The sequence below is a fragment of the Fulmarus glacialis genome, unplaced genomic scaffold (assembly GCF_000690835.1).
Source record: "Fulmarus glacialis isolate BGI_N327 unplaced genomic scaffold, ASM69083v1 scaffold39716, whole genome shotgun sequence".
NCBI classification, from domain to species: domain Eukaryota; kingdom Metazoa; phylum Chordata; class Aves; order Procellariiformes; family Procellariidae; genus Fulmarus; species Fulmarus glacialis.
In genome coordinates this window covers 1-19,793 of record NW_009220734.1, presented here as the reverse complement: position 1 = coordinate 19,793, position 19,793 = coordinate 1, and the positions used below count along the sequence as shown (strand labels likewise).

Sequence of the window (19,793 nt, the reverse complement as noted above, 5' to 3'; positions counted from 1 at the left end):
CCCTTGCCTGCCTTCTCATTGCTTGGTTTTCACTTTTTTGTTGCACAGAAAATTTTGAACAGCAGCAGCAGTCCCAGAGGTGTTTGGTTACTGGAAAAAAAGCTGATCACTTCCCAATTATGAGCAGAGTAACTTTTAGAACTATTAAAAAACCAGAAAAAGGTATTTGCAAAACCTGTCTTGCATACATACTCGGTAGGCAGAAGATTTTTAAACCCCCGGCTAAGTATGACTTGCACAAACTCATTTGTTTTTTAAATAGCAAAACTGCTTTGTAAAACATCACCAAATTTAAGTATTGCAAATTAATTATTGCAAATTTTCAAGAGATCTCAGGAGTTTTAAAATCAATGGTATCAAATTGCAATAACTACTCTTTCCAAGGAAGATAAAAATGCTGCCTTTTAACTCTTACCTTTTATAGCACTAGGAAACAGTAACATATTAAATTGGTACTGATGATCTGCGTGCAAAATTTCTGAAACATGATAAGATATATGCCTTTACTGCTCTTTTAAGCCACTAGCTGCAATATCAGTCACTGTTAAAACTTTTGATTAATATTAAGATCAATGGCTTGAAGAAAACTATGACTAAATTTTATTTGCTTTTGAATCAGATAAAAAGTTGCTTTAGCTTTTAGCTAGATTATAGTTATATAAAAATATTCAGCAGTTACAGAAACTGCATCAAAATCAAGTATCTGATACGATTGCATAATCTGCACATTCTCAATAAAACTTGAGGTTGAAGTTATTGAATACAGGAGGCGAATACTTTCCAGAGTTGACTGAAAAATAAAAATATTTTACATCTAAAAAATATATAAAAGTTAGCTGTCATTTATAATATAATATGAAAACTCATATTTTGTGGATAACATTCCATTCCTAATACTGAAGCTCAAAGAATCCTTTCGTGTTATTTTTAACCAACCTCCTCCTCCATCAGGTTCTAAAAGGGAAAAATACTTAGAAAGTTCAATACAGAGTGCTCTCTAAGCTCTGCCAGAACAATGCTTTAATTAAATACTGATATCCTTCACGAACAGAATACCAAAATGGTAGGTAAGCAGCCCTTCATAACCTTGTGGGGTTTTCCTACAAATTGTCAGAGAAACACAAAATAAGGCACTGCTGTTCTTGTTAGATCTCTTAACAACGGAAGCATGATTGGCTTGCTCTCACTGCGTAGTCGTGCTTTTCCTCACACTCCAAATACTTTACAAGGTGGTCAGTAACCTCCTCCTCTTCGTTCTATAGCAGGTAAGTGGAAATGTTTTGGGGAAGACTGAAGTGCCTTCTTTTTCTCAGACTGTTGAGGAAACAACAGAAGTTTGAAATACACTCTGTAAAACACATTTCACTTGCTATTACACTTTAATGAGCAAGTTAGAGTCTATACCTCGATATTTGATCCAATAAATCTAACAGACTGTAAGACAGAGGTTTCACCACTTTCTTGAGGTGTCTGGCAAACTGAATGCAATGTAGGAATAGGACAGGAAGTCAATTTGGCTCCTCCAGAAAGATTTAATTTCGGTAATTCTCCACAAGGAGGTCCATGTTGTTTTGTTTTTTCCTGGACTTTCCTAAGAGCATGCTTTTAAAATAAATAAACAAGATTCAATTTCTTTTGAGAACATTTTAAGGAATGAAATTAAAAGCGAAAATCCAAATAATCAGAAAAAATAACAGCCAAATACTACTTCAGCTAATTCTTTTTTAAAAATTACTACCCTCACTTGATGTTTCTTACAATTTTTCCTGAAAGAACTTCTTACAAAGCCCACATTGATGAACACCAGAACTAAATTGGTGGAAAAAGTGCCTGCTCCTATGGAAGGAGAGTTCATGCTTTCAAGGTTAAATGCACAGCAGAAAATAATTTATAAATTTTTTTTGCTACTGTAATCTGTTTTTTTGAGGAAGAACCTGTATTTTAGAGTCTTTAATGTAGTACTAACTTCTATCTCACCTTGCAGATACAGCGAACCCTTAAGAATGAACATGTTGAGTAGTTTTCACATAGCTTGAATATAAACAAGGTTTTAGTTTGCCAGAATTTTTAATCAGATTTTAATTTTTTGATTTCCAGTGTCAAATATAAGTTTAGGATTTTCCCAGATATCATCTAAATACAGGATAATTAAGTTTAAAAAAAAAAAAAAAAAATTATTTGTTCAAAATGTAGACTGAAGGCCTGAAAAGCAAAAGCATACTTTCTGTCTCTGCTACAACTTCATGTGTACACCTTTTTAACTCAAAGGCAGACAGCAAAAAAAGAAGATGAAAATATTTTATAAAAACGTGGAACTGGCCCTCTAAGTAATGGCAACTACTACAACTGTCTACTGAAGGGATTATGTGGTATCACAGCTTCTAAATTCTAACTCATGATTTTCAGGGCTTGCGGGAGGTGGAACTGCAGCAGACCCAATAAAGATCAGTGTTTAGGTAGACTGAATAAAACCAAATAATCAGCTTAAGTAAAACATTTGTTCCTAGCTAACAAGCTCAATGTCACAAATTACTTTCTCTAAATGGGCTGACAATTCTTCCACTTAAATATTACCTGTCTTTGACTTTCCTTTGAAATTTGCCACAAACGCAGAGGTACTTGCCCTGCTGTACTTCCTAGTAATCTTAATTTTTTGTGCATGGCCAAAGCTTGTATATCAGCTGCCCTAAAAAGTTTGGGGGAAAAAATAGAAAAACCATCAGTTGTGCTTTAGGTGAAGTTTGGACTCAATGCAAAGAATTATCTTGACTGAATTATGTTCATTGTATTGCAAGCTAAGTACTAGCACTGTAAGCAAACTTCATTTCAGTCCACTTTAAATAATAAGCACACAGCATTCCCCCCACTTTTTAATTTTAGTCTTCAAGACTGAAGTGATTTGAAGTCACTTGCCAGAGTTCTTGAAAATAAGGGTGCTGTAATGCTTGATGGGCAGCAATTCTCTCATCAGGATCATATTTTATCATCGCATACAGCAGAGAGAAGCCTTTGGGAGACAAATTGTGCACAAGAGGAGGTATTCCTTTTCCTTTTTTAAAGGGGAAATCAAAACTTGCAGTTCTTGACCTGTATTAAGCAAGTTGAGAACAAAAAGTTATTCATGCATATTCAGAGAGAATTACAATTTACTGAAAAAAAATTATTCTCATCTGATTTAGGTAATCATTTATGAGGGACAAGTAAGTAATACTTGGGGAAAAAAAAGTTTGCTGTCCTAACAAGTTATGTCATTGGCCTTAAAGAAAATAAAAGGCCAAATAAGATTGATACAAGCTCAGATTTCCTCTGCTCTGCCTACAAGGATCACGAATGCGTGACTATCTCTGGGTAGGGATAGAAGACACTGCTCTATGGTCAGCAGCCATCATAACAGTATTAGATTTTTGTGGTGGTTCCCTGAGCAGAAATTGCACGCAGTTGTACAGTTATATTGTGAATATTTAAACAGTGAGATTAATAACTATGCGAGTGCATACTTACTGCTTGAACTTGTTGAGAGTTTTGTTAGCAGGAGTGCCTATAACGTCATGGATTTTTGAAATTTGGTCCAGCTCATTAGATCCAGGAAAGAGAGGCTGAAAACTGCAAGGTAAGAGATGGTATTAGCACTAGAGAAGACACAATTAAACTAGTTTAAATGGCATAGCTGGCACTTCAGTTAAAAAATTTTCATCTATGAGGAAGATACATTTTAGAATTATTTATCTGTGGACTGTTTAATACCAACCAACAACTGAAGGATAGTATGTGAAAAGCAGATTAATATAACTGCGTGTTTGGATGGAAAGAGTAGCTTGGGCTATTAAACAGAAACCTGTAGTTGCCCTCTCCTCTCAGGTTTGGGGTAAAATATGTAAAGAGAACATTCCTCCTGGTGAAAGGCAATGGATATGCAATTGTGTTTTCTTCTAGTGAAGTGGCAGATCCCAGAAGACAATGTGTTTTCCTCATTTTAAGACAGCAGAGTCAAGCACTCCCTCTTGTTGTGTATGCACATAGAAATATATATTTATAAGAAACATTCCACTCCTAACACACAGGTTCTCTGCAAGCAGCAATACTGGAAAGATGGTAATTTGAACTGCATTCCTGAGCTTGATTCTCAGTTAATATAAAACTTGCATAGAGTCCTTGAAAACATTGTTACCAATAGAGCAATCTGGCTTAACAAGCAGGTCCACTGACATTTGTTTCTTGCACATGTTGCCTTTTTCCACGTTAGCAGAGCATTTCCTTCGGCTTATAATTTAATAAATGCTTCAGTAGCACTACGTGATTCCTGAAAGCAATACATTCAGCCCTCTTTGTAGAAGGAGGAAACTTCTTTTAACTGTTTGCAAATTCAAACAGCTGGCTGCACACTTCTCTGAATGTCTTTATAAAGCTTTGAGTAGAGGAAGAAGAGAAAAGAGATCTGATTCATGTTGTGCAGCTATATCAAGACAGACAGTTGGGAGTAGGTTTTGTGTGAATACAAAAATGTGCTGTCTCTAAATGTAAAGCTATAACTTAGGGAAGAACAACTGCACAGTCCACAAAAAATGTAATCCAGGAACCATGATTTATAAGGAACAGAAAGAGGGAGACCAAGATTTGAAAGATAAGCATGGCTGAGTAAAAGACTAAAAATTCTTACACAACGTGGTGTAAAGCATAAAGGCTTATGCAAATGTTCAACAGCAAGAACTCCAAAATGCACTTAAAAAGAAACAAACCTGTCCATAACTTCCTTTAGCTGGGCAAGGCTGTATCATTTTTAATTTGGTAATTTCCAATAAACATCCCTCATTTCTCTCTGAACACATCTATCAGGTCTCTGAAAATGTGCAGTGGTTGCAAAGAATGAAAATTGTTACATTAAGCTAAAATTATGAGGAAATATCTGTAAGGTTTTTTGCCCTAAGAAAACTTAAGTTTGCAGCGTGTAATTTTCTTGCCAAACTTCAAAGCCCACCTGCTTCAAATTGAAATGGAAAAACGTGGCATTTTTAAAGCTTTTGGTCCCAATTTACTTTGCAAGAGAACTGCCACATTTGGGATTTTTCTGTTAACAGTTTTCTGACCGAAGTAGAATTGTTTCTACAAGTTAGCAGGCAAAGCATAAGGGTTGTCATTTAATGTGATGGTGATGGCAGCAGCTGCACTTGCCATGTGGAGGAGGAGGAAAGAAGCAAAGCAAATGTTATCACTCCTGGTTGCATATTGGAGACAGCAGTGTGGGAGGAGAATAAAGAAGAACTGCTGCTGTTGCTAGGGCACAAAGATATTGGAGAAATACTCATGGTGGTTATTTTTCCTTTTTTCTTGAAAACCAGTGACAAATTTTCTGAGTTATAGTTTCATCATCATCAAAAAGCTTAAAGGACTTTAATCCGGGTTTTCCTGAACTTTTCCTTCATCAGAATCTGACTTTAAAAAATTCCAGGACATAAGGCACAAGGGTCTTAAACACGCTATATTATAAATCAAAGTGGTAAATCAGAGGAAGTGTCTTCTCTAATCTCCTCTGTTTTTGCAGAACAGTACATCAAAAAAAGAGGGAAAAATTTTACCATCAAGTGCATTAACAAGATTGAGGATAGTTAGCAATGCTCATGACAGGAAATGAGCCATACTGTCTTCAGAGAGAAAGCAGAGAAAACACATTTTTACCAAACACAAACATGAAGCCAATGGGAAAAAAACAAAACAAAACAAAACCCCAAAAACCAAAACAACCAACAAAACAACCAACTGTTCAAAAATGTTATTTTACTTGTAAATAATATTTGTTGGTACTATGTTCTCTTGAACATCCCACTGCTTTATTACTAACCTGCCACAAGGTGAAGAGTGCCAGACAAGACAGGATTACTGCCTCATGAACCTGCAGACTAATCACAGAAGAAGCTTCCACAAAACCATGGAAACAAAGATCGTATTACCTATACCACGTGCTCCTTATTTGAGTTATTTACCTTTGATTTTCTTGATTAATAACAAGCAAGACCCTCCACTGAACACTGTACCTTGTGATTTCATAGAAAACACAGCCAGCACTCCACATATCAATTTTGTAACTATAGTAGCCATTTGTAAGTAAGCATTCAGGTGCTCGGTACCAGCGTGTAGAGATATATTCTGTATGTGGCTGCTTAGAATAGATACTCCTACAAGATCCAAAATCTCCTAACTTCAGGGTATTCTGCTGCAAAAATAAATAAAGTATTTTGACAAATTAGAAACACTGAAATATTCAAGCAAAGATTTTCCTTAAACATGCGGTCATCATAAAAGAAATCACGGATTACTTTAAGAATAAACTTTCAGAAATCCCAGGGATAGTATTAAAGTGGTAAAACTGCATTTAAATAGCAAGTAGCTCCAGGCTTGAAGATATCTGTGTCCCATAATGTGCAAATACCATTCTGTACATCATTAAAAAAGTGAGCCAAGAGTTAATTGAAAAGTATATGGACTATTACTGAAGGGAAGACTGCTAAATAGAACACCTGGATTAAGTTATTTTCTTAGAGTTCTTGTGTTTAGCAGTGATATAATAAGCCAAAGCAGTGGCTTTGGCTTCTCTTTGTAACGGCTTCTCCTGTACACTTCTAAGACTTAAAAGAAAAATTTATCTCTAGAAAATAAAATTTCATAAACTGAATTTTGAAGTCCTTGCTTTTCAGACATTAGCAAAATAACATTCTGAAACCATCAGGAGAATAGATTTCAGTGAAGAAATCTTCTGAAAGCTAATACCTTCTGCTCTCTCTTGTATGAATAACTTCCACTAAACATACGAATTGAATGTAGAAAGAAAGGGCTGCAGAACTGAACCCTATCGCTTGTTTCTAGGTTAACACAGAAAGGAAAATATAAATGAATAGAGGATAAAGAACAGGTTTTTAGATTGGAACACATGCAGGCTGTAATGCATCTGATTAATTTCAGGTTTTAGCCAATAACAAACTTGCTTGTTCACTCCTCTAGATCAGGAATACAGTATTAGAAGTAACTGCCTATATATTTTTTAAAAACTGTACTTTTATTCATGAAGAAGCATTACCTTCTCAGAGTAAAGAGAAAAATACTGATATACTTCACTTTCAGTTAAATATTCTCACATAAAATTAATTACCTTTATTAATATGTTTTCTGGTTTCACATCTCTGTGAAATATCCCATTTCTGTACCAATATAAACACACCAGAGAGAAGAGTTCAGTAAAAAGATAAACATTATCAGTGCTTCCAGTTATTTGTAAAAAGATACTTAAAGAAACTAACACTTTCTTCCAACTTATCAACTACAGAGTAAAAAAAAAGAATTTTGCCACCATGGTGAGACAACAGCTACAGGTATGGGAATGGGGAAAGGGCAAGCGCAGGAAGGGGAGGCCAGGCTTTCTGCCTTTGCCCTCACCAGGCTCACCAAAGGATTGCAAGGCCCGCCCCCCCAGGAGGGCTTCCTGCAGCAGGGACTAGAGCTCCTTTGGGGTGCTGGCAGCAGCATGGGCTGCCTGCTGGCTGCCTTCCAGGGCTCCAAGATAGGCAAAGATTCATCTGGGCAATGGCCTTTTTTCTCCCAGCAGAAGTCTGCTGCCCCAGACAATTGTATGTCATCTCTGCTTAGAGATGACTCTGAAATAAATGTATGATACATTTACTGTAAAGCTGTTGCTCTACCAGATCTCTTACCTATGTATGTAATCAAGAGATTTGCATAACTGGTACATGTAGTTCTTAATTTTTTTTTCAGGTAATGGCTTTCTCCTTCCTAGAATTAAATTTCAAGTTGTACAAGTCCTTTTTAGCCAACAACAGAATACAAAAAAATTACTCTTCAGCTTCCAATAGTGCATTGATATTACCTTTTTCAATTGTATTATTTCCGTCATTTATAGCTGGCTTTATAATCCATTTTCCACTCAACTTCAGACATAATTTAGATTTCAGTATGCACCAGAATAGCTCAGCTAACAACTGTCAATTCAATAGTCTGTAATCTGCTTTAGCTTTTACTGCATGTTTTTCTTGCAGTATCTGTTTCCCCGAGTTCTAACAGAACTGCAATATTTTACTTCTAAATATCTAATTTCCTCTCTAAACAAAATAACTGTCCTTAAGGTTTAAGATTCGTATCAATCACCTCAAATTACTGCAATGCTTAAATGGCTGTGATTCACATTTGACTTGCAAATTAAAGGTTAACCTATGCAGTTTAGCTTGCTATTGCCGTTGTGCAATGACAGTTATAAAATGTATCTATTTTTCAGAGCCATTCAGTAACTACTCAGCTTTTTTCTTTTATAGGCTCCAAAGGCCTTTTAATCTTGCTGTAATGCCTTTATGTAATGCTGCAATGTCATCAACGGAGGCAGAAATGATCACATTTTTGAAAAACAAAGCAGGTACTGATCTGCCTGATGACGGTAGTATGAGTAATTGGCTGGGGAGGAGGAGGGAGATTATCAGGACACTAACTCATTGAGGCTGCAAGTCCTAGCAGCCAGCGGGACTTGTGTTCCTAACTGATTACAGTACTGACATCGGGAATTGTAGTATTGTTACCCCAGCAGAGATAAATGGTGTTTTCAACATCAGGATTTTTGTCATTTACAGTAGAAAAGATATTATAAAATGAAGCTATTCAAACGCACTCAGATTATTAGTAGTATTTAAAAAAACAGGCCTTCATAAGAAGAAGTCATGCTCAATTGTTTTTTCATTACAGGTCACTAGTAAAATCTGGAGCAGATGCTCTTCTACTTCCAGATTTATCATTAGAGAAACCTTATGAAGCGAATCATAAGGCGGAGGCACTTAAGGCTACAATTGTTTTTGCTTGAGGCACCTTCCCCACCTTCCTCTGAGCCATATTTTTTTCATCGCTTTAAATGACCAAATCATTCTTGATTAAACAAAAGGCAAGACTGGTTTTCAGTTATTAAATGACTTGTGATACCACTATAAATTAATAGCAAGAGTATTATGACTTTGTGTAAAGACAAATAGCCTTATCTTGATTGAAATAACACAAACCTATCAGTTGATTAAGGAAAAAAACAAAAGGATCAACTTTCCACATTAGTAGCATTACAGTGAACTGTTCTCCTAATTACAGAAGTGTCTCCATACACCTTGTTAAATTAGAAATTCATTTTCCGTCAACGCCTGCTTCAAGTTTTTCTTCATTACAAAATTTTGTACAAACCATGCTTGCCTCTAAATTTTTCTAACTTAAACCTTTTTTAAGTTGTTCTGCACCTATATTGAACTTAATTTTGCAAGACTCAGAGTAGTCAAAGACAAGCCTTTGCATTACTATACACTGTAGAAATTTACAAAAGACTACAAATCATCTGAAATGTAACTACTTTTGTACACTCTGAAAACTGTTTTGTGATAGAGCATCGCTAATGAACACAACTGAATTGTTCTACAAATTAGTAGTGCACTCCTTCAAATCACAACGCTGAAAATTCAAAAGGAGCTCCTTCTACTTGCCATTGTTATCTAGATATCCTCAGTCAATAAGTGTTCTGGCTCAGAACTAAGACTGATTTTCCAATTTAATTACGTACTTGGAATTTTTGCCATATTTATTGTTTGAAATGACTGCAACATGTTACATTTCTTGACTTTGCAATAAGCCACAACTAGAGTTGTTTGGGGGAGAAAACAAATAAAAAACTATTTCTGCCCCCTAGAAATTGTGGTGTTGACACGTCTACTTTGAAATTCCAAAATTAATTTCTGAAAAATGCAAAACACTTGACACAAATTAAATACTTCGATACTTCAAAATATCAAAATACCTTTTTTTATTTATGATATTCTCCATAGGAATCTGTTGTTCATTTTTCCATTTTATTCTATGATTTGACAAGCTCCACCCCATGAGCCACCACCTTGTACGAGGTGAAAAAAAGACATTGTATCATGGGAAACACAGTCCAGACACAAAATCCAGACCATAAAGAAGAATTTATGAGCAATTTATAGAAGTTCAGATAGACCCAGATTAATGTTTAGATAACTCCTAACTGCAGCATTTCAGATTACAATTGAACACAGATTTCATTTTGAACTGATTCACCATGCCATAAAAAAGGAGTTTTTAAAACTAAGTGGCAGGAAAACAAACTTCTTACGGAAAAATTGAATTTGATAAAAACTGTATTTTAAAATGAAAAAAAAAAAAGCAGAACATACTGAAACTATTAGACTAATTTCCATCTGTATACAATGCTTAATATAGCAGGCTTTTTCATATGAAAAGAATGAGAGAAACACTGAGAAATGTAACCAAATGAAAGCAAATACTCTGAGGTAAAAAAAAGGCCGTTAAAGAACAAACCTAAACATTCTGATCTTTCATAACTGAAGTACAGTATCTTTCCTGGAAGGAGAAGATGCAGGATTGTTTTTAGAGCACTGGACTAACTTACTATCCAATGAGGACTCCATTCTATATGCTACTACTCTGACTTTACAACTTAACAAATTTATCCTGGAAAAATAAAATGTCTTATTAAAAACAGCAACTATTCATGTCTGCTTCAGTGATCAGCAAACAACTGTATTTTAACCTCAAATTCTTATCTAGGTCAGAAACAGGGTTACTCCTTTTGTTAGAGATCTGAATACTCAGTGTCGCTAACGTAATGTTTGGGAGCAAGTCTTTTATCTATTCTATTACACTGAATGACAGTTGCATGCTCAGTCATTGAAATGAATCTCCCAACTGTTAAGACATTACAAATTTTTAATTATGTAGAAAAAAATCCTCTTTTAATATTGAATTATAAGTACGTGCCCCTTCATTTGCTCTGTCCAACTCCTTTGGTGTCTGTATGAGATCTGGTTTTAAATCAGCTTTTGTTCTAAACGTCTTTGTAGGAACTCTTCCTTAAGCTTTATGGTCTCCCATTTACTTTGACAAACAGCTCTAGAATTTTTAAATACAGGAGGTTTCAGGGAACAATGTTATTTTATAGAGAAAACTTGGTAAAAAGGCATTTTTACTAGATATAAAAACTGAAAATCATTATTCATTGATTCAGTAGTTTTTTAAACAAATGGGAATAATTTTCTTGTTATATCATTACAGTCCTGACCTAACAAAGAACCTATTTAAGTTGTACTTCTGTTATATAAAGCAATTATTTTGTGTTTTGCAGTCAAGGTTGTTTCCCTGTTTTTATTTAAAGTTTGACTGTAGAAATAGATGGCCATTGACCTGACTCATTAGAAATCTTATGCACGCGCCCCTGCCTTAAACATTTAAGTGGGCATATTGCACTGGAAAGAAATAGAGAGTAAAGCACTATGGCACAAAATTTCCCTATGAATTTTACAATACGTAACGGTGAACAACCAAGTGAAAAATACTTAATTCCACTTTGTGATCTATACAGAAGGGTTTGTATGTTTCTCAAGCATATGCTACACACCTTTTATCAGCTCATAAATATTCATGTCCATAAGTTCACATATCAGTGAAAGGGAGCCAGCTTTTTTATCACTGAAGAAACAAATAAGGAGACTTTAAGTTAGAAATGTTGATTTGTACACAGTGTAGAAAAAAGCACTTAGTTTAACCAGTATTAAAATGGATGTTTTCATTTTTAACTGATACTTTCTCATAGAAGTTTTTCAACTTAGGGTCTGAGGTATCATAGTTTTAGTTTATACTATGCAAAGGCATGTTTTCTGGGCATATCACACTACTCAGTATCAAGAGATTTCCAGTAAATTAACTGATACAATCTTACAACAAAAGATAGGCCATATATATGCCATTACGCCATACATGAAAATACTTTCTAGTTAGGCCACCAGTAGTGTTCTATTGCATGGAAATGAGTGTCTGACTGGAATCTCTGTTTTGCTGACAACAGCAGTTTTAAGTATTATCACGACATGATAATACATCTGACACTTTATTTTCCATTTCACTGCCCTGCAGAGGCTGACGTCTTTAGATCTTCAGTGTTTCTTACAAGATAATTGCATTAAAGTACATCCCCTCTGCAATGTTCCATTAATCCAGACAGCAAAAGGTTGAGGGTACAATCTGCAATTCAGTTTGCAGACAGACTGTGAAAGAGCTAGGCGAGCTGGCTGGCCATCTGGATTACACTTCGTTAACAACACGGCAGCTAAAGCTGAGAATTCCAGAAAGCTAAGCTGCTGACAAGATTACCAGCTTTCCATATATTTGTAGAAAACGGGCCTGTCAATAACAGTGTAGTACCAGTACCTTGAGCAGAGGAATAAGACAGCCTGAAGAGCAAGGAAAAAATATTTTAGAGCAGTCAACAAGTTTTGTGTCAAGTATTTGAATAATGAAGTATATGTCTGCTGTTGCATAGTGATGAAGTGTAACGCACAGTAATGGAGTAAATGCTGTCATAAAACCTGATCTCTTTGCGAGACAGAACATGTCCCCAGAAGACACTTAAGTGCCTAATGAGGCTAAGGAACCCAACTTCATACCTGATTGATCTCTTTCCAAATTCATAGCTCAGCTGCTGCCTAATTCAGATGTCTAAACTCCTATTATTTGCAAAGGGGTGTCTGTAAAGTTGCCTACGAAATGATACTGCCTAATAAGTTGCTTGGATCCCTAGTTCAAACTGACAAGTCAAACCAAGATCCTTGAAGTACCAGAGCCTATTCCAGCAGATAAGCTCTGACTGTGCCTTACCAAAATACTGTCTCCAGTAGACGTGACGTTGTGCAGTTAAAGCACCCACTGGATATGGGACATGGGTTGAAATCATCAGCAAGTATTACATATTATGATATGAAGTTTAGCTATGCTTAATTAGTCTGTAATTTTAATAGTGATGTTGAAATATTTTTGGTCTGCTGCAAAAGAGCCAGAGAAAGTGAGAGCTACATCAGATTTTCTTAACAAAAAAGGCATGAAGACTTCAGAATTTGACAAATTTGTTGGTTTTTTCTTTCTGTTGGAATAAAAAGATGGTTAAGTGCCTACAGGTTGCCTCTAGTCCCAAAAGTTACTGAATATCATTCAAATAAAGGATTAAGGAAGAAAGAAATTAATGCACCATACTTACAAAACAACTTCATGTAACATAAGGATATTAGGATGCGGACTCAGCCTCCTTAGCGCTTGTATTTCTCTCAGATTATTCACTTGTTCCATACTAATGTTGAATTAAAAAGAAAAGAGGAAGACTGACTTGCAATCAGGGACTGGATTATAATTGTCCTTCTTCCCTGCCATGAGACTGTCAGAATCTACTCCACTTTAGTCTGTAATTGAACTTTCAAATGCAGGGCCTGATAAATTGTTTGCCTGCTTTGTTTCTTTATAGAGCAAATCAGTAATCAGGAGAATGGCTTTATTCCTTCTTGCAGTCTGGAGTAGCTGGACTTATCCAAACAAGATAAGTAGCAATGTGTTGTGCTCCAGACATCAGTTACCGCACCAAGGAGCTATCTGGGAGGAATTTTGTGTTGCATAATAGTATGTATGATACTGTTTATTCTGTGCTGGTGTAGCATACATTCCAACTACTGCTCAGCAAGATGCTGGAAGTGAAAATCCAGCCTTGTCAAATTTAACATTTAAAATTAAGCTTTGATGGTAACGTCTTACATGAAAAATAGACACTATTCAATTATTGTTTAATTACTATGTTGCCCTCCTGGACTTTAAAAAACAACAAAACTGCATGCTACAGAAACTCTGGGGAGGAAGCAGGAAACAAATTGCTTTGCACAATTTAATGGATCAGAACAGGACACATACGCCTTTTCACAGTCTGACTTAAAGCTAATCACCAAAACAATATTTTCCAATTTGACACTAGGAGAAATACCTTGTACGGGCAGGTTCTGTTTAAAACACTGTTATCTCCTCCTAAAAGAGTTCCTTTCATCAAAAGAATTTGTCAATCAATTTATCAAGGGGTTAAAGGCCTAAAAGATGTTTTAAACATGCTACCTGAAAAAAAGAGTCTGCTTGTTATGCCGTATTGTTATGCCCTACCACTGGATTGTATACCATCTGTCCTTGATATAGCTAAGCAGTTAGTTTAAATACTCTTTTGATCATAAATTGGACAATTTGGTCAGCTGTAGGTAATGTATAAATGGACCAAGAGTTCTCTAACACCACAATAGAGAATCAGAAGCCACATTACTTGAAGATATTTGAGTTCTCTTTTTTTTTTATTAACTTACAGTAATTTTTTCAGAGCTCCACTTTTCCTTAAGTCTTTCAAGCTCTGAGTTACATTGTGAAATCTCACCTAAGAGCAAAATGTTCCATTTAACTTTGTGTGTACAAATGGGTCACTCCCACTGATTTCACTAGGAAATGAATATATTTAACTGAGAATACAAAGTCAGTGACCGAAACGGCATTGTTTGGCACTTATATATTTGGAGGAGAATGTCAAGTCTATGTCTACTTCCACACAGCCCTCTCCTCTATTTTCCTAACCTACAAAAAGCACCTGTTTTGTGACCAAATATCATCTTGCTGATGGATGTAATTAAATAAAATGCAAATATGAAGTAGAACTAATGCTATACATGGACTGAGGATAAATACAGTGTTTCTAACTTGCATTAAAACAGTGTTTAAAGTAAGACTGAAAAAAGTATTGTCTAGGGGGAGGACTGACACATTTCCTCCTCCTATTATTATTTACAGCAAAAAGAAAACCAGCACAAGTATATTCAGTGCATTTGGAAAAGCAAAAATCAATAATTTAGTCCTCATTCTTCTCATTTCACCCTCGACCCAGTGGCCAGGCAGCATTTAGTGCAGTGGATGACATCAATTAGAGTACTCAAGGAAATAACCCCAATGCCAAATGGGAAGGCCCTGCATAATTAGCAGCAGAGTTCCCTTTCTGTACTACATGCAAACCTTTTTAATACATGTGTATTCAAAAAAATTCACTTAGTCTTAATTTCACATTTCCCCACCGAATTTAAGTAAGATTTTCTGTAGTACTATGATTAATTATGCATACCTTTCAAAATGTTGCTTCATGTGTTTACATGCATAGTACTTTCCATCCCTAAGACTCAGTGTCTTCAGAACATCAGAAAATGTTCCCTCTCCTATCTTACCAACTGGTTTATATTCTAAAAACAAAAATATACTGTTTCAGTATGTTTAAAATAGAAATTGTTATGAAGACTGCATATTAATCCATACTTGATTTGTTAAATTCTAATGGAAAAATTTTCAATAAAGGTTTTTTTTGTTAACACAGAAGTTATTTGAGAGAAAATATAATGAATAACAGAAAATGAAGTTTTGGTGCCCATATTACAGAAATCTATATTCCTAAAAGTAAAATACAGTAATTCAGTCTTGGACAATACACTACTACCTCCTTGCTCAGAGAGATGATGCCTCTGCACACAGCACTTCATACCTTTTTTCTGCTGCAGCACATTAGCAACTCATACCTGAACTTATTCTTTGCTTCTTTCACTTAAAAAAACACCTTTATTTACATTGTACTGGAAACATAAAATTATCTTGAAAAGTAAGTGTATCTTGTCATTGTTCCAACATGGTTTTTTGGGGGGTTTGGGATGGGGTTTTTTGTTTGGTTTTGGTTTTGCTTTTTTTTTAAAGCAAAGCAGTTGCCGATTTTAAAGCTTTATTCCTATATTAAATTCAGATATGAGTTTTGCACTAGGCCAAAAATAATGCTCGGCTTTAATAATAAAGTGCACCAAACAAAAGGATGTGAAAATCAGTCAATTCTAGTTCTGCAGAATTTTAAGAGATGAAGCAGAAAACGTAAGGGTTATGAAGAAAGCTTTATTTATACTAATTTCTGAGTCTTTTCCTAATTTCCTTCAGAATTGACATTTCTTTTCTTTCCTCCTTTATTCTTCTTCAGCTTTGTGATTAACTGTTCCTTAACAATCCCACTCCCTGGTTCCCTTCACCCTTCCCTTTGTCCTCCTGTTTCCCTTTATTTTTAGCACCTGCAGATTCTATCCTTGATAATCCTTCCAGTAATTTCATCTGAGCAAAAACCAATTCTGGTTAGCACTATGCTGCTGTTGCTTTTGACATAGTCTTATTATTTAAGAAAGATCCAAACCCAGTCATTTTGAGGGAGGCAGAGCAGAAAACCTCTTTTATCATATTCAACCTTTATGGGAGTCAGAATAACTGTAGGAGTCTTAAGCTATAGCTTACTGCTGATAGCTGTAAATTCAATGAAGTGTAGTTGTCTGTATTAGTTACTGTGACAACAGTCCCTGGCATGGATTTGGCCTGTGACAACCACCACTCTCCTAGGCACCTTCCCAGCCTGATGCGAGGACTCCTTCTAAGGTAATTCCTCAAGCAGTTTCTGTCCTACTGCCTTGTTTTGGAAGGTAAGAGAATTTATTAGCATAGATGTGGGCCATTTCATGCCAGTTGCTCTTTGTGTCCAAGAAGATTTCCAGATATGTTTAATTTACAAGTATAAATACAGCCTCACAGTGGAGAAAGCCTGCCAAGAAATTTTGCAGAGGGAAAAGTTAGTTAGGCAGGGACATTCTAATGCTGTCTTCCAACTAGCAATCAACTTGTGTTGTCTTCATCTCTTTTCTCCTCCCCAACTTTCATACTTCTGTTAAAAAAATTACTCCTTTCCTTGTGATCCAAATGCTTGTATTTTAATTAGTAGAAACCTTCCCTTTGCAAATCCCTCTTTTTCCAATATAGTAGCAGCACTTTTGTGAGAATCGTCAGTTGCTCTTCTCATTTTTATCACCTCCTGCTTAGGTTTTCTGATCATTATCCATTATGCTGGATCATAAACTAAACAAGCCATCTAAATTTGAAAAATAGGAAAAAGCAGAGTAATTTAAAATCAATGACACTGTCTAATGAACTCTATACAGACAGTTTACATATAGAACTATTTTAAAAGCAGAAAAAGAATTTGAAAATCATTATGGGTAAAGGAGGCAATCCCCAACAGAGACTCCAAAACAGGGAAGAGACCATGAGACCATTTAATTCATGTGGCTGCTATTTGATAACTGGTCGATGAGTGCTTTAAGCAAGATGATCCCTAGCCTTCGGCGTTCACTAAGCAATGTGACTGAGCAAGTAACATGCTTTGTCAGCAGAAATCACACTTTGCGCCGTGCTCTCTATCCCCACCCTAAGTTTTAATTTCCTATCTAAATAGCTAAATATAAGATGGAGATCACAAATTCAGAATACTTAATCCCACTCTTACAGAATTCCGAAGAAAAAGTGTCCACAGATTTTTTTGGTAGCAACTGACACTCTCCAATCAGTCAGATACACACTGGCTATGCTATATGTTCATACAATGTCAGAGCCAGTCCCTGTGACAAAAAATACCCAAGGGAGACACAAAAAAATTAGCTATTTATTGACCTACTCTTTGATTCTAACAAATGGCAATCCCGTATTTTTCTTTTCTTAAATGCAAGTAATTGATTCCCGTATTTTTCTTCTCTTAAATGCAAGTAATTGATTCTCTGGCATAAAAAAAATTTCAAATAACATGATCTGAAAATAAGATCTTAGTACCTATGGTATTAACAGCAGCCATAGGTGTTAATGAACCAAAGCACTTAGGCAGAGAAACACAGGGAAAGCATTATTGTACAAATTTACCGAAAATATTTTTAAATACATAAAAAAATCAGATAGTATACATTTATGTAATTTGTAATTTTCTTTTATACATGTATTTTGCTCCTACAAGAGAAGTCCAGATGACAGCAGAGGGCTCAAAATAATTTGTTGGGTTTTTAAAATTTTAAACTGAAGAGTTCTAATAGTTAAGTTAGTGAAGAGTTAATTCTTCACACCCTTTAAAACATTCGTACCGCACTAAAGATTTTTTTCATGTAAACATGTAAGATTTGTTATTTTAATTTTTTACAATAGAATGCTATATATACAAAATAAAAACCCCACACATAACAAACAACTGAGGCTTTAACCTGGCACTTAAGAGAGAGCCATCCAGTGAAAAGAATGACAGCAAAGACCTGAATAATTTCAATTGATTGAATAAAGTCCAGAATCAGGAATGAAAATCACATTATTTGAAATGTCTCTTTGACGCACAAAATCAACATGTAAACTCTCAACAAAACAGGTCACTGAAGATGAGAGCGCTTTTCTCTTAGGGAGAAAATGAGAATGTTCATGTGACAAGTTAGTTACTGTTTAATGAGAAGCTGAAAGGAACTCAGACATAAGAATAATAATGTAAAAGTTTACGTAGAATAAGAAGAAATAAAATTTAGACTTCGAATTTTCCAACAATTTAATACAAATTTTGAATTTGCGTCCATAAGCCAAGATTTCTGGAGATTCTTAAAAATGCACTTCAACACCACACAACTGATCCTTCGAAAGTGACCAGGTGGCAAAAAACCCCACCAAAACAACAGACTTCAAACACACATTGAAAGAGAACAGTCACATCAAAGCATGTCAATTTTAAGCTATGAAACTTACTACAGCTACAGAACAAAATTAATTACCAGTTAGTCTACCGGAATTTGTGGTACTTAAAGATGAAAAATGACAGAAATGTTAAAAAATTTATCAGCATTTTAAGATTGAAAGCTTTGAGGATGAAATTAAATAAACAGGGTTTTAATTACACTTGCATATAACATTAAAGAGTAACAAAGACCTAATCACCAGTTAGCAATTCTTTCATGGCATCTATAACAAGCTAGACATTACCTAATCTCTTCCTTCCCTCCACTCTGTTTCAGCACAGATAGATGTTCAGGCTTAGAATGGTTAGCGGAAAGACAGACAAAGGTTAGGAAGAATAAATTTTAGCAAACTGAACTAGTCTAACATCAAAAAAAAAAAAAGTGGCCATGAAAATGACAGAGAGGTAATAATTCAATAGAAGGACAGTTTAATGTGCAAGAGGCCACAGAACCCAGGAAATTAAGAACAACGTAAATTAAAATTATGGGCAAGTGACGGAATTCAAAGACTATACCCGTATTACTGTAACTAGAGAGCACAGAAAATCAATCATCATTTGGAATTAAAGAATCCAATGCAAAATGACAGAAAAGATAGCACTACAATAGTCAAAACAGGATATTATAAAAACCTAAAGCAGATGTTTTGTTGTGAAGTGCAGAGATGCTGAGGAAGAAAAAGTAATGATATTTAAATACGACATTGATACATGTGGGAAGAGAGAAATAACAAAAAAAAATGAAGAAAGCAACAAGAAGTTCAGCTTCAGCCACAGTCACAAGGCCACGGCACATAATCATTGCATTCAGAAACGTGCCAAATGTGTAGGATGTGACATGGGATGATTTGAAGGAGGATGCTAAGTAATGGAAGGAAAGGCTTGCAGAACAAAGAATGAGAAAACTTAGCAATTTCTGAGAAAGTACTTAGAGAGACCAGAAGACAGACAGGCTACCACTTCACAGGAATGGGAGAAAGATTTATTAGCAGCCTGTTGAAGAGGAGGACTAGCATGCAGAGAGAGACCAGCGTTTACATGTGCGGTCTCGGTAGGGAGATCTAGGAGCTGGCAACGGGCTGCAGCGACGGCGGTTTCCAGGGACTACAAAAGCACCTGCGACCACCTCAGCCCGGGTGCTCCCCGCGCGGCCCAGGACTCCGGTCCCCTCGGGCCAGGGACGCGGATGACAGCCGGCCTCCTCAGAGGCGCCCGGGCCCACGCCACCCCTGAGGAAGGGCCCTCTGCCCGCGGCCTCCACACCGAGCAGGGCCCGCTGCTTCCCCCC

The 19,793-nt window shown here is 35.9% G+C and overlaps 1 protein-coding gene across 1 annotated transcript; it reads right to left on the bottom strand.

Moving 5' to 3' along the window:
* Nucleotides 1-1,233: 1,233 nt before the first annotated feature.
* MOK (MOK protein kinase) lies at nt 1,234-15,137 on the bottom strand (the record flags this gene model as incomplete). The annotated part of the gene is made up of 11 exons (XM_009580862.1): nt 1,234-1,314; nt 1,405-1,602; nt 2,575-2,686; nt 2,914-3,087; nt 3,502-3,603; nt 6,030-6,208; nt 7,142-7,190; nt 7,701-7,779; nt 11,459-11,529; nt 13,091-13,180; nt 15,023-15,137. Coding segments are annotated over 11 exons (1,250 nt in total), but the record flags the coding sequence as incomplete, so codon positions are not given.
* Nucleotides 15,138-19,793: the final 4,656 nt, after the last annotated feature.